At 39.9% G+C, this 15,171-nt stretch overlaps 1 protein-coding gene and 1 pseudogene across 10 annotated transcripts in view; one reads left to right on the forward strand and one right to left on the reverse strand.

The window, feature by feature from the left end:
* Positions 1-15,171, reverse strand: part of URGCP (upregulator of cell proliferation) — a 39,395-nt gene that overhangs the window by 23,912 nt on the left and 312 nt on the right. For 2 of the 9 annotated variants that reach the window (XM_079150714.1, XM_079150718.1), the window contains exon 1: positions 14,987-15,170. The exons of 2 other annotated variants lie outside the window; for them this stretch is intronic. Coding sequence is in view for 3 of the 7 variants with exons in the window: in XM_079150713.1 (XP_079006839.1) it covers positions 1,751-1,862 (112 nt within the window). In the remaining 4 variants the exon portion in view is untranslated. Of the gene's footprint in view, positions 1-1,750; positions 2,008-14,986; position 15,171 lie in introns of those variants that run through there. 5 more of the 9 variants (XM_079150720.1, XM_079150713.1, XM_079150716.1 and 2 more) reach the window with 5 other exon arrangements.
* On the forward strand, positions 8,023-10,447 carry LOC306667444 (COX assembly mitochondrial protein homolog; annotated as a pseudogene). The gene has a single exon. The product of its transcript is annotated as a COX assembly mitochondrial protein homolog (transcript).

Below are 15,171 nucleotides of genomic sequence, written 5' to 3' on the forward strand. Positions count from 1 at the left end.
TTGTTCCCCTCAACACCTACGGTAGTAGGTTTGATGATTGTAGTCAATGACTAAAACAGGCCAAGGGGTCTCAGGAAGCACTGTCTCCCTTGCTGAACTCTTTTATCTACCAAGGAAGCCTACAGAGGAGACACTTGGGAGTCATGTCTGGAGATATGCATGGTCCCTAAATTTGTATATCCAGTAATAAGCACATAGTTTTCTCCATAAAATGAAATGAAGTATACTAAAGGTTTTGTGATCTCAGTTTTGCAATGTATACCCCACAGAAAATTAAAAATTACTACACATTGCAGATTCAGGGTCACTCCAAATAGCTGGAACCACATATATTGAATGTCACTTACAATAGGAACATAGTTTAGGCCCTACTGGCTCAAAGAATTACCAACCCAAATTAAGTTCTCCACTGACCCATGTCTAAAAAGTACTGTGCTTAGGAACCAAGTGCACCATGATTTTTTAAACACTTCATGACAATTCTAGACAGGTTCAGTCACCCTCATGCTGACTCTAGGAGGCCCTGCCTTACACTTTCTTGACAAGTGGGACAGTAATGCAGAGGGACCTTGAACCTTTGAGTCAATTAGCCTGGTCTTCCCAGGGATGGGCCACTGCTTATTCTATTTATGGACTCAAAGTACTAGGTACGAGCTGGCAGTGAAAAGGCCTGGTCCCAGTAGTGACTGCTGCTCCCAAGCCTAGAAAAACAGTGGGCCTACAGCTGGAGTCTGCAGGCATGGGTTCAAGTTCTGTTTGCCTCACACAGGCCACTGGACTGAGCCAAATTACTCATTCTAATTCAGGTCTCGTTTATAAGAGGCACAGCAACCCCATCTTCAACCTACAGGTCTCCCTGCAGCTGTAAAGCCCTCCGAGCACTGTAAAGATGTATAACATGAATTGCCACCATTGCTACTGGGTCTAAGACCCTCTGAATGATTGACGATAGTCAAAGAAGAATTTTACCAACTAAGGTGATGACCTTGAGACTAATTTTCCACCTCTGTAAAATGAAGGTGTTTGTAATTGCCAATCTCAGATTTCATGTCTACCAAAATGGTAATAATTTCTGAGTTTTATTTTCCCAAGTGCGAAAAAAAATCACAAACTATGTGTGTCACCACTATTTCCTAAAAGAAAGAATCTTGTAAACAAACCAATAGAAAGGCAATATCGGAATAAGCGCAACCACCCTACGGCAGGCCGGTGAGCACCGGCTGGGCGGAAAAGATTCCAGGCCGGCTTTCCGGCTTTGGGCAAGGATCAGGCTGCCTGTCTGCCCTGCCATTCTGGGACACCTAGGAACGTCCTAACGGCAGCGACACCGAACCTCGGCTTCCAACGCAATCAAGTTCAAACGCCAGAAACGCAGACGCCAGGGGCTGGCGAGACTCCCCCAGGCCTCTACGAGGACCCGCATCCCGGTTCTCCGAAGCGACCGCGGTCCCAAACCTATCTTACGTCACCCAGCTCCTCAAGCCTCGGGCCCCTACCCCTGCCCCCCGCCCGCCGCTGTCCCGGTCGCCCCCACCCGAACCCGGCGCCGCGACCCTGGCCCGGCCGCGTCCGCCCAAGGTCGGCGGGGAGGCCGCGGGGCCGCGGGCCGGGGACCTGGCGGTAGGGAACGCCGGGGCCGCGTCCGAGGTCAGGTCAGGGCGTGGGTACACGACACCGGTAGCTCGGGGCCGGGCCCCCGCCGGGCCTGCGCCCCCCGCGAGGTGGCGGCGCGGCCCAAGGCGGCACTCACCCGGGCGACGCCATGAGCGCGGAGGCCTCACGCTCCCGCCTCCTCCGCTGCTCGCACGGCCGCGGCGGGCGCCGGGGAGGGGCCTCGCTGCCGCGCCCGCCCCGCTCCGCATCGCGCGGGGCTCCGGGCGGAAGGCAGGCGGCGGCTGGCGAGGGAGGGGACGGCCGGCCGACCGGCCGAGGTGCGGAGCGTGCGCCTGGGCCAGCGCAGCCGCGCCCTCCTGCCTCCCACGGCTCTGCCCGGGCCGGAATGCTGCCGCCTGCGCCTTCAGTGCCGAACCTGCCTGAGGACCTGTCCAGGACCACGAACTGGCTCTAGGACCTGAGGGAAATCCACACCTCTGTGTTTTGAGTTTAATTTACTAAGAAAAGCCTTTTTCTCTGTCTCTGTTATCGTTATTTATCAAAACAACTTTTCTCCTAACTTGCGGAGCTGTTTTGAACGTGTTTCTGGCCTGTTACCCTTGCAAAAGGTGTAAATTCACATTGTGAAGCTCTAAAGAATATTCTTTATATTGTATTATTAAGCAAATATAATGAGCGTGGAACTCCGGAAGTGGGGTTTTCACACCTCACCCAAACGCTAAGAGTATTCGGGCAGGTAAAATTTTGAACCTCAGCATTTTTTGCGATGTCACATTAAATCTAAAAAATTGTTTTATTTATTTATTTATACTACGAAGTATACAAGACAGCAGTGTTTAAAAGCCTTCTGGAGCCAGAATACCTAGGTTGGACTCTGAGATCCATTAATAATTAGCAGCTCTAGAAGCTCTGGCAAGATAGAACTCTGGGGCCACAGTTCCTCCTTTTAAAAACGGGGGTATTATGTCCTATCTTCTCTTTGAAGATTAAATGAGTTAATATTTGTATGGGATTAATATGCTGCTTGGTACAAGATTTCATTCTGTCCTAGGAGAATCCATCCAATGCTTCTGAGCCTGTCCTCCTCAGTAAAATGGTAACTCACAACTAAATTCAGAGAACAATTCATTATCTGTAAATGGGCACTGATACGTAAAGCTAGAGGCATTTGGGGGACCCAGAGTTAAGTACAAATACAGTGAGGAAGAGTTTGGGGAGTGGACAATCCTAAATGGATTTAAACAGTAATGCTTGCCACTGGAGAAGGCTGAATGATTAATTTTATTTTTGTTTTTTGTGGTCCTGGGGGATTGAACCTAGAGGCCCTCTACTACCCAGCCACACCCCCAGCCTTTTTTATTGTTGAGACAGGGTCTACCTAAATTGAAGAGGCTGGCCTTGAATTTGTGATCCTCCTACCGCAACACCCTGAATGGCTGGGATTACAGGTATGGGCCATCACACCTGACAACAAAGTTTACTTTCTAAAAATCATCTGACCACTGGGCCTTAGGGCTCAATTCCCAGAACCGGAAAAAAGAAAAGAGGGGGAAAAAAAAAACCCACACAAATAAATTTTATTAGCTGGGTGCAGTCCCTCTAGTACCAGCTATCAGAAGGCATATATGAATATATCACAGTGACTCTCCCCATCACGTATATCCACAGGACACTTTTGCAGTACTAAGGATAGAACCCAGGACCTTGTATATGTTATGCAAGTGCTGTACCATGGAGTTACATCCCCATTCCTTCATTAGCATTTTAGAACCAATTTACTTTTTCAAAAAAATTTTATCTGTAGATGGACACAATATCTTTATTTTATTCATTTATTTTTTTTATGTGATGCTGAGTGCCTAACCCAGTGCCTCATACATGCTAGGCAAGCGCTCTACCACTGAGCCACAACCCCATCCTCCCAACAGTTATTTTATTTTTAATTTATTTGAGACAGGTCTCACTTAAATCATCCACACCAAACTCAAAACTTTCTCTTCTGTTCTGAGGTTGGCCTGGACGATTTAGTGAGACCTGTCTCACTAAAATAACAGTTAAGTCAGATTCATTCCACTGTTCTTATCTTATCCTTTCTCCTCCCCCCCAATCCCCTTCATCTAGTGCACTGATCTTTCTTCTTTGGTGGAATACCTCCTCCTCCCCTCCCCTTCCTTTTTAACTCATTTATTTTGGATTAGCTTCTGCATATCAGAGAAAACATTCAAATTTTGATTTTTGGGGTCTGGCTTATTTCACTTAGCATGATAGTCTCCAGTTTCATCCATTTTCCAGCAAACACCATAATTTCATCCTTCTTTATAGCTAAGTGATAACTCCACTGTGTATATATACCACATTTTCTTTACCCATTCATCTGCTGAAGGGCACCCAGATTGGTTCCATAGCTTGGCTATTGTGAATCATGCTGCTATAAACATTGATGTGGCTGTATCACTGCAGTATGCTGATTTTTTTTTTTTTTTATCTATTCATTTTTTGGTACCAGGAATTGGATCCAGAGGTACTTACCCACTAAGAAATATCTCCAGCCCATTTCATTTTTTATTTTAAGGGCCTCACTTAGTTGGCTTTGAACTCACCATCTTCCTGCCTCAATCTCCTGAGTCGCTGGGATGACAGGTGTGTGCCACCATGCCTGGCTAGTATGCTGATTTTAGATCTTATGGATATATACCAAAGAGTGGGATAGCTGGGTCGTAGGTGGTTGTTCCCAGTTTTTTTTTGAGGACTCTCCATACTGCTTTCCAGAGTGGTTGTGCTAATTCACAATCCTAACAATGATAATATAGTGTACCTTTTCCCAAAATCCTCGTCAACACTTATTATTTTTCTTCCTAATAATTGCCATTTTGACTAGAGTCAGATGAAATCTCAATGTAGTTTTGCTTTGCATTTCCCTAATTGCTAAAGATGTTGAACATTTTTTCGTGTAAATATACGACCGTTTGTATTTCTTCTTTTAAGAACTATTTGGTTCTTTCGTCCATTTGTTTTTTTTTTTTTTTTTTTTGTGGGTTTTTTTTTGGCATAAGCTTTTTGAGATTTTTATATATTGTGGATGTTAATGTCCTGAGGAATAGGTGGCAAAGATCTTCTCCCACTCTGTAGGCTCTTTCTTCCCACTCCTGTTCCTTTGCTGTGCAGAAGCTTAATTTGATGCCATCCCACTTATTGATTTTTTATTTTTTTAGTTGTGTTAAGGAAGTCAGTTTCTCTGCTGACATGTTGAGAGTGTTGGGATAACATTTTCTTCTGGCAGTTGCAGAGTTTCTAGTCTAGTTCCTAGGTCTTTGAACCACTTTGACTTTTGTGCAGGGTGAGAGAGACAGGGGTCAAGTTTCATTCTTCTACATATGGATTTCCAGTCACCCAGCACCATTTATGAAAAAAGGCTATCTTTTCTCCTATGTATGTTTTTAGCACCTTTGTCTAGTATGGGAGAACTGTTTTTATGTGGGTTTGTCTCTGTGTCTTCTATTCCATTGGTCTTCACATGTTTTGTTCCATTCTTCATTAGATCAATTCCTAAAGGTTTTTTTGTTTGTTTGTTTTGTTTTGCTTTTTAGGTTATTGTGAATAGGATAGTACTCCTAATTTCTTTTTCAGCAAATTCATTATTGGAGTATAAGAAAACAATTAATTTATGTAGATTTTATATCCTGCTACTTTACTAAATTTGTTTATCAGCTATAGAAGTCTTCTGATGGAGTTTGACTTTTTGGGGGGAGGGTCTTGAAATACAGGATCATATCATCAGCAAACAGATAATTTGAGCTTTTCTTTTCCTATCTGAATCCCTTTAATTCCCTTCTCTTGCCTGATTGCTCTGAGCAGTTTCAAGGACTATGGTGAAAAAGAGTGGTGAGAGTGGGCATACTTGTTCCTGTTTTCAGAGGGAATGCTTTCAGTTTTTCTCTATTTCAGTATGATATTGGCCTTAGGTTTGTCATATGTAACCTTTACAATGTTGAGGTAAGTTCCTTCTATCCCTAGTTTCTCTAGTGTTTTAAACATGAATGGGTACTGGACTTTATCAAATATTTTTTCGGCACCTATTGAGATAATCATGTGATTCTATTTACGTGAATTGCTATTATTGATTTTGTGAATGCTGAACTGACCTTGCATCCCTGGGATGAAATCCACTTGATCATGGTGCACTACCTTTTTAATGTGTTTTTGTATATGATTTGCCAATATTTTATTAAGAATTTTTGCATCTATATTCATCAAGTATCAACCTGAAGTTTTCTTTCCTTGATGTGTCTTTTTTGGTTTTGGTATCAGGGTGATACTAGGTTCATAAAATGAATTTGGCAGTGTTCCCTTCTTTTTATTTCATGGAAAAAATTGAGGAGGGTTAGTAGTAGTTCTTCTTTAAAGGTGTGATAGAACTCAGCTGAGAATCAATTGGGTTCTGGACTTTTCTTTGTTAGAAGGCTTTTGATAGCTGCTTCAATTTCATTATTTGATATTGATCTTTGTAAGTTTTTATATTTCATGGTTCAACTTGTGTAGGTCATATGTCTCTAAGAATCTGACAATGTCTTCAATATTTTCTAGCTTATTGGAGTATAAATGTTCAAAATAGTTTCTGATGATTCTCTAGATTACAATAATGTGTGAGGTGATATTTTCTTTTTCACCTCTAATTTTACTTGAGTCCTCTTTATTTTGGTTAGTTTGGCTAAGGGTTTATCAATCTTGTTCATCCCTTCAAAAAAAAACCAACTCTGTTTCATTGATCCTTTGTATTATTTTTATTCTCAGTTTCATTGATTTTGGCTCCAATTTCAATTATTTCCTGTCTCCTATTGCTTTTGGTGTTCATTTGTTTGACTTTCTCTAGGGACTTTTATAAAGTATGATATCAGGGCTATCACTTTTCTTCTTAGAACTGCCTTTATACTGTCCCAGAGATTTTGATATGTATATCACCATCCTCACTTGTAGTAATTTTTAAAATTTCTCCCCAATTTTTTCTGCTTTCCATTCATCATTTGAAAGCATACTATTTAGTTATTCTCCAGGTATTAGAGTGGTTTCTGTTTTTGATCTTATCATTGATCTCTAATTTCACTCTATTATGATCTCATAGGGTATAAGAAATTGTATCTTTTTTGTATTTGCTAAGATTTGCTTTGTGACCTATAATATGACCTATTTTAACTCTTTAAAAATGTTAAGTAATACAAGTTTGCTGAAATTAAATCTTCCTTAACATGAGTTTTAGCATCCACAGCATGGTAGACCATGCACAGTATATTTTAACAACCCCTACTGCTAGACATAAATATTTCTATCAGTATTTCGTTATTATAAGGAATGTGGGCAAGAAATTTCCTTTTAGCCAAAATGTCTTGCAAACAAAAATGATTATTTCCTTAAGCCAAGTTTGTATGAGTTTAATTTCAGGAGGATATCAGCATTTTAAGGCTTTTCAGATACACATATCTTCTGTGTATGTGCACATACACATATACATAAACATACACAAATTCATGTGTGCACATATATATGTATATATATAAATAGATACAGATTCATACTTATACATAACATGCACACTTATATACAAATATACAAACACACATACAGATTGTCTTCCTGCCACAATGACCAGTTCTGAATAATAGTGCCAGTTTGCCAAAATGCTCTCTGTATTTAAAAAAAAAAAAAAAAAAAAAAAATCATTGCCAATTTGAATTCCCCATAGAAACACACAGAAACAACTAGAAGTCTGTGTAGAAGCTCTGGAAAGATCAAAGGGTTACAGCAACAAAGAAAATACTCAAGCAAGAAAAAGCTTTAAAGAGGCAGGAATGTTTCATGGCCTTTTTACTCAACATACCCACTCTTTACCAGCATGGTGGTAGAGTTGATCCTGAGCAGGTAGCTGCTCATTTCCCTTTTCCCCTCTTTAACTGGAGGAAGCATAGCAGATCTTATTTGCATGCCACCTGCCCTACAAGGAATTGTAAAAGGAGCCTTCAGGTTTAAATGAAAGAATGCTCACAGCCATACAAAGACATAAAGATTTGCAGTGATGATAAATGCATGGGCAAATATAAAAGTCAGTATTATTGTAATTTTGGTTTGTAATTCCGCTTTTAATTTTCAACAGAACTGAGCCAGGTGCAGTGGCTCATACCTGTATTCCCAGCTTCGCAGGAGGCTGAGGCAGGAGGATCACAGGAGTTTGAGACCAGCCCAGGCAATACTGAGAGACTCCCCCAACTCAAAAAAAAAAAAAAAAAAAAAAAAAAAAAAAAAAGAAAAAAAGATAAAAGCATAAAAAAATTAAAAAATTAATTTTTAATTAAAAATTTAATTTAATCTCAAAAGAAAAAAAAAAGGACAAATGAATTAAAAATTAAAATCTATGTCATTAGATAGGGCAGGGTGGCACACACCTATAATCCCAGCTCTTGGGAGGTCAAGGCAAGTTGGAGGCTGGCCTTGGCAACTTAGTGAGACCATGTCTCAATTTTTTTTTTTAAAAAAAGGTAAGGGGTCATAGTGCAGTAGTAGAGCACCCTTGGGTTCAATCCCCAATACTGCAATAATAAGTAAATCTACGTTGTTGGGTATACGCTGTATAGAGATATAATTTGTAATATCAATAATATGAAGGGAGAAGAAAACTGTACAAATAGTTTTTAATTGCAATTGAAGATGTAAGTATCAATTCAAATTACATTACTATAACTTTAGGATACTCTATGTAATCCCCATAGTAATTACAAAGAAAATATCTGGAGAATATACAAAAAGTAGCTGGGTGCAGTGGCACAGGCTGGTGATCCAAGAGACTTGGGAGGCTGAAGTAGGGGATCTCAAGTTTGAGACCAGTCTCAGCAATTTAGCAAGACCCTCAGCAACTTAGTGAGATCCTGTCTCAAAATTTAAAAGACTAGGGGTTGGAAATTAAGCTCAGTGGCAGAGCATTGCCTAGCATGTGCAAGGCCCTGAGTTTAGTCCTACCCTGGGGGGAAGATAAGAAATTAAAAGAATAAACAAAAAAATAAATGGGATGTAGTTTGGTGGTAAAGAGTCTCTGAGTTCAATCCCCAGTAACCACCACCCCCCCAAAAATATCAACAAACAAAGAATAGAATCTGCTCAACAAGAAAAAGGGCACTTATAAAAAACCCAGAGGGAACATCATACCCATGGTGAAAGAGTAAAAATTTCCCCATAAGATCAGAAACAAGGAAAAAATGCCTACTTTCTTCATTCGTATTTAATATAGTATTGAAAATTCTATTCAAAACAATTAGAAAAAAATTTTACAGGGAAATAAAAGGTTTACAAAATGAAATGGATATAAAACTATATTTGCAGTTGACATGATCTTATATATAGAAAATTTCAAAGAATCCATAAGAAAGCTACTAGAGCTAATAAATGAATTCAGCAATGTTGTTGAGTACAAAAACAATAAAAAAAATAAGTAGTCTTTCTATACACCTGTAAAGAACTACCAGAGTAGGGCCAGGTGCACAGTGGGAGGCTGAAGCAAGAGGATCACAAGTTCAACACTAGCATCAGTAATTTAGTGAGACCCTGTCTTAAAATAAAAATTAAGAGGCTCCTCCCCTCCCTGACCCTGCCCAGAGCCTGAGCAGCTGCCTTCTCTGCCCATAGTGATGATGCTTGACCCTTCAGAGCAGCATCTGAGACATGTCAAAAAAGATGTTTTGATCCCAAAAATAATGAGAAAAGGTCAGAGAGAGGTGTTCTGAACAAGTTCAAGATTTTACCAATTGTTGCAAGGACTCTGGCATCCTTATGGTAGTAAAATGCCAAGAAGAAAATTCTGCATTGAAACAATGTCTAACTGCTTACTACAGTGATCCAGTGTTTTATGAAGAATGCAAAATGGAATACCTGAAGGAAAGGGAAGAATTCAGAAAAACTGGAATTCCTACTAAGAAAAGGCTACAGAAGCTTCCTATAAGCATGTAGACAGATATTCAAATGACAGGAATCTCATATTAATGGCAGTCTTTTATACTACAAATCATCTGAAATAATGGACTCAAGAATGTGTTTGCTTTATTCTAATTATGAAAATATTAAATTTATATGAAATAAAGATCTTTATTTCAAAAATAATAAATAAATAAAAATTAAAAGGGCTGGTAATATAGCTCAGTGGTAAAGCAACCCTGGGTTTAATCCCCAGTACGAAACAAAATAAACAAAAAACTTATCAGAATAGGTAATTAAGAAATTCCATATACAATAGCATCTAAAAGAACAAAAATATCTAATAAATTTTAAAAAGGAAGTAAAAGACATGTACACTGAAAATTACAAAACACTGCTGAAAGACATTTAAAAAATGGAAAGATAACCGATGTTCATGGAATGGAAAACTTAATATCAGTAAAATGTTAATCTGCCCAAAGCAATCTACAAATTCAACATATATATATATTTTTTTTTCTTCAGTACTGGGGATGGACCCCAGGGCTTCCTGCATGCTAAGCAAGCATTCTACTCCTGAGCTACATCCCCAGCACTCCCACCTTTATTTTGAGACAGGGTCTTGCTAAATTGCCCAGGCTGGCCCACCTCAGCCTCCTGAGTAGCTGGTACTACAGGCTTGTACCATCATATTTTAAACAGCTGTACAAATATATAATTTACCCATCAGCAGTCACTCCCCATTCCCTTCTTTCCTCATCCCAGGCAACCATTAATCTACTTTCTGTCTCTATAGTGTTGCCTATTCTAGACATAAATGGAGTCATACGCTGTCTGGCCTTTGGTAACTGGCTTTTTTCACTTATTTGATATAATAAGAAAAGATATATATATGGTCTTTGGTCTTTGCCCCTGGTCCCTGCATAGTTTTTACAACTCCTGGAATTTCCTACATGATAGAGGTGACAGGAGGGTTTTTTGTTTTTCATTAACAAAAACAACAGCAATTTAGCAAGTCCCTTAGCATGCCTGTAAGGTGACTCTTGGTAGGCCCACAGATAAAGTTTCAGAATGATGAACAGGATGCCAGAGGATCTAACCCTGAGAAGAGGGCTGGATCTTCAGCATCACCCCAGGACCACCAGGGAAAAAGGCTAGACATAGGGTTTAGTCACCAATAGCCAATGATTTCATCAATCGTGCCTACATATCAACCAGATTCATGTTACAGACAGCCTAGCCCACCAACCCTGCCTATTTCCTGGCTGGCAGATTTGGCCACTTGTTCACTTAATAGACAAAAGATGAAAAAATGAATTGTGAACTTGATCAAATTAAGAAGCAGTTAGATTGCTTCTCTCCATCAGCCCAAGAGAAGCAGTTACAATTTACAGAAACAAAAGTGAGATGATACACATACATAGATTTAATTATCCTGTGTTAGGGCTGGGGCAGGGACTAGGTCTTCATTCTTCACTCCCTGGTTTCTTTGGTGCCTGTGGGGGGTGGGGAGAAGGTGGGATTATAGCCCTAAAGGGTCAAAAAAAAAAGAAAGCTAAAGCTTCCTTCTTTCAGCAGAAGGAAGTTTGTTCTTAATTCAGAGTGGGGACTTAACTGTCCCCACTCTAAGTGGGGACTAAGTGGGGACTTAGGGCTGGGGAGATAGCTCAGTTGGTAGGGTGCTTGCCTTGTAAGCATAAACTCCTGGGTTCAATCCCCAGCACCTTCCAAGGGAAAAAAAAAAAAAAAAAAAAAAACAGAGTGGGGACTCCCAAGTTCAGTCTCCTTCACTCAGAAGTACAGGTGGCAACCTGAGACTTGTGACTGGCATAGGAAATGGGGGCAGTCTTTTGAGGTTTGCTTGTGCTGACTCAAGGTTAGTACTAGAATGGAATTGATTTGTGATACAGCCAGTTAGTGTCTGAAGAGTTAAAGAACCCCTGATAAAAGGGGGAAAACTCACACATTTGGTGTTAGAAATGTTGAGTAAAATTAGATCAGACTTAATGTACTATTTTTTCTTTTTGAAGCCAGAGGTACTCTATCACTGAGCTACATCCTCAGTTCCATTTTTTTTTTTTTTTGAGACAGGGTCTTATTGAGTTGCCGAGGCTGTCCTCAAACTTGCAATTCTTCACCCTCAAGTTTCTGAGTCCCTGGGATTACACGCATGGGCCACTGCACCCGAATATAGTATTTTCAGGGTTTATTCATTGGTGCTCGGGATCAAACAAAGAGCTACACCTTCTGCCCCTCATCATTTTTTTAAAGAGGTCATTGGGGCTCTAATTCAATGTAACTGTATCCTTTTCTGTTTGTTTGCAGGGCTGGGGATCAAACCTATAGCACTGTGATATTAGGCAAGTGTTCTACCAATGAGCCCTGACTATATACTTACAAAAGGGGAAGCTGGAACATGCATAGTAGGAAGATACTCTGAAGATACAAGGAGAACATTATTTACTAAACAAAGGCTGGTAAGGAGTTAGGGAAAAGCCAAGAGAAAAGATTGTCATTCACAGCCCTCAGAAGGAACCATCCCTGACAATACCTTGATTTCAAACTTGTGGCCTCCAGAGTTATGAGACAATACTTTTCTGTTGTTTAAGTCACTCAGTTTGTATACTTTGTTACAGCAACCCCGGAAATACATATATATATACATATATACATATATATATATGTATATATGTATTATATATGTATCAGTAGATATATACTTTATTCCAAAAAATACTCCCTTGTGTGGATACATCACTTTTTGTTTAGTCATTGAACATTTCAGTTGCTGTGACCTTTTGACTAGTACATATAATGCTACTCTAAACATTTGTATACAAAATAATGTATGGACATATTTTATCCTATGTGTATACTTAGGAGTAATAAGGTAACTGTTTAACTTTTTGAGCAACTATCAACCATTTTCCAAAAATGACTGTACCCTTTTTCTTCTCCACCAGAATGTGTGAAGGCTCCAGCTTCTGCACATTCTTGTAAAAACTTGTCTTCATCCTAGAGGGTACAAAGTGGATCTCTTATCGTGGCTTTGATTTGCATTTTCCTAATGAATAATGATTTTTAAAATGTGCTTACCAATTATTTATTTTTGAAGAAATGTCTATGCAAATCTTTTGCCCAGTTTTCCTGTCTTGTTTTGCACTGGTGATTGAATTCAGGGCTTTATGCATGTTAAGCTAGTGATCTACACTGAGTACATATAAACCCCCAGACCCTTGTGTGTGTGTGTTTAGTGGGGATTTAACTCAGGAATACTTTCCCATTGAGTTATAGCCAAAGTTCTTTTTTTAATGTTTTGTTTTGAGACAGGGTCTAAGTTGCTGAGGCTAGCCTCCAATTTGTGATCCTTCTGCCTCAGCCTCCAGAGTGGCTGGAATTATAGGTAGTTGCCAGTATGCTGGTAACTTAAAAAAGCTCCCTACAGCTTTTTTAAATTTTATTTTTAAAGTCTTACCAAGTTGCCCAGGCTACCTATAATTTGCCAGTCTACTGCCTCAGCCTTCTATGCAGCTGGGATCTCCAGCAAGCACCACCACACATGGCCCAGTTTTAAGTTTTTATGAAGTCATCATTGATGTTTCAATCTTTTTTGTAACATTTTAAAAGTACTTCTGTATATCTAAAATTATTTCAGTTATAAAAATTAAATATTACATACATGCATAATAAAAAGTTTAGAAAATTATAGACTAAACTACCAATAGGGAGTAAAAATGCAACTTCTTATTTTCTTATTTTTCACATTTAGAGTGTGATTTGTTTCCCTGGATTATATAAGTGATGCAAACCATCTGTAGAAATTTTTGGAAATTAGTATCCTAGTAGACCCACTACCAGAAATAACTATCATTAAAAATTATATTCTTATAGCAGTATATAAACACTTCTAAAATTCTGGAATAACTTGTTTCATAGAAGGGAGAGTCATGTAAACAATGTAGCAATGGATGGTCTGTGGTCTAACACAAATTTTTTAACTATCCTATGTATACCAGGTCTTACTATGCTGCCCAAGCTGACCTCAAACTTGCAAACCTCCTGACTCAGTCTCCTAAATAGATGAGTTTACAGCAACTGCAAATGGCCAGAAATTTGAGATGCAAAGATGTGACACCAAGGGAAATTTCTTAACCTGGCCCACTCGGAGTGATGAGTGAGCTAGCTTTGGAAGGTACTACATTGAGCCCTTTTGAGGCAAGTTGTTAAGGGCCTTGCTAAATTGCTAAGGTTGGCCTCAAACTTGCAATCCTCCTTCCTCAACCTCCTGAGTTCCTGGGATTACAGGGGTGTATCAATGTGCCTAGCTGGAAGGTTAAGGGGGGAAAAAGAGGGAGTTTTCCAGATGAAGGGCAGCCAGAAGTAAAGGAATGTAAATGGGTACATTGACAGAAATACTTGAAAGTTAGCAAGACTGAAGGTTAGGGAGGAAGAGGTAAAGCTAGAGGATACCAGATTCTAAAAAGGAAATGGATAACCCTGAATTATTCCTGTAGGTCATAGGGCTTCCTTAAGAGTTTTGGGAAAGGATACAGCTTGATTAGCTTTAAGTTAGAGGACAATTCATGAAGTTGGGGAGAGGACGGTTTGAGAGAATGACAGAAAAGCCAGGAACTGGGGAACCATCAAAATATAATTCATTTTATATCCTGTATACACAAAGATGTCCATATGTCCTGGCTAGTCAGAAACAATCCCAGATTACGCCTTTGGTCCTACAGTAATTGCATTTGTATTCTTGTCCTGCAAAGTGTCTAGAGAAAAAAATACCACCTACACAAACACAAATGCACACATCAACAGAACTTTCACAATTCTTGCCTTTACTATGTGAGATACACGGATATTATATATTTTATTGTATAATATTTAATGTTTTAAAGTGTGGTTCCAACCCATTACGCTGCTTTCATGACACACTACTAATTAGTTCATAATCACGAATTGAAAAACGTTGACCTACGCAACTCCCAGGTCTTCAGAAAGGGGGAAGGGCACAGAATTAAGTTTGGGACATGCAGTGTTAGGCTGCGGTTCTCAAACCTTGACAGTGCATCACAACTACCTTAAGTAGTACTGAAAATGCCAGGCCCTCGCAAATAGTTGTGCATGTGTGCTTAGTATGAACTTTTTTTTTTTTTTTGGTACTGGTAACTGAACCCGGCGCACATTCCCCCCCCCCCCAGTCCCTATGGTTTTTATTATTATCATTATTACTATTATTATTTTGGTCTCATTAAGTTGCGAGGGCTGGCCTGGAACTTGAGATTCTCGCGTCTCAGCCTCCCCGGTCGCTGGGATTACAGGCATGAGCCACCGCGCCAGGTTTGGGATTGCATTTATATGAAAAAAGCTGTTAGGGCCTCCAACCACAAAGTACAAAAAGCACACGTATACTCACACGGTGGTGAATACCCTCAGGAGTTATGCGAAAGCCTGGGAAGGAGTCCGGGAAAGGACAAGGAGCATAGCGTATGGCAGTCAGCGCGTCGCTGTGCCCAGGACCTCACCGATCAGAGGCTAACGCCGCACGGCCCCACGCGAGCGGCCACAGTAATTTGACTAGCAGGACCTGACCCCCAACAG

The sequence above is a fragment of the Sciurus vulgaris genome, assembly GCF_902686455.1.
Source record: "Sciurus vulgaris genome assembly, chromosome: 8".
Lineage (NCBI taxonomy): Eukaryota > Metazoa > Chordata > Mammalia > Rodentia > Sciuridae > Sciurus > Sciurus vulgaris.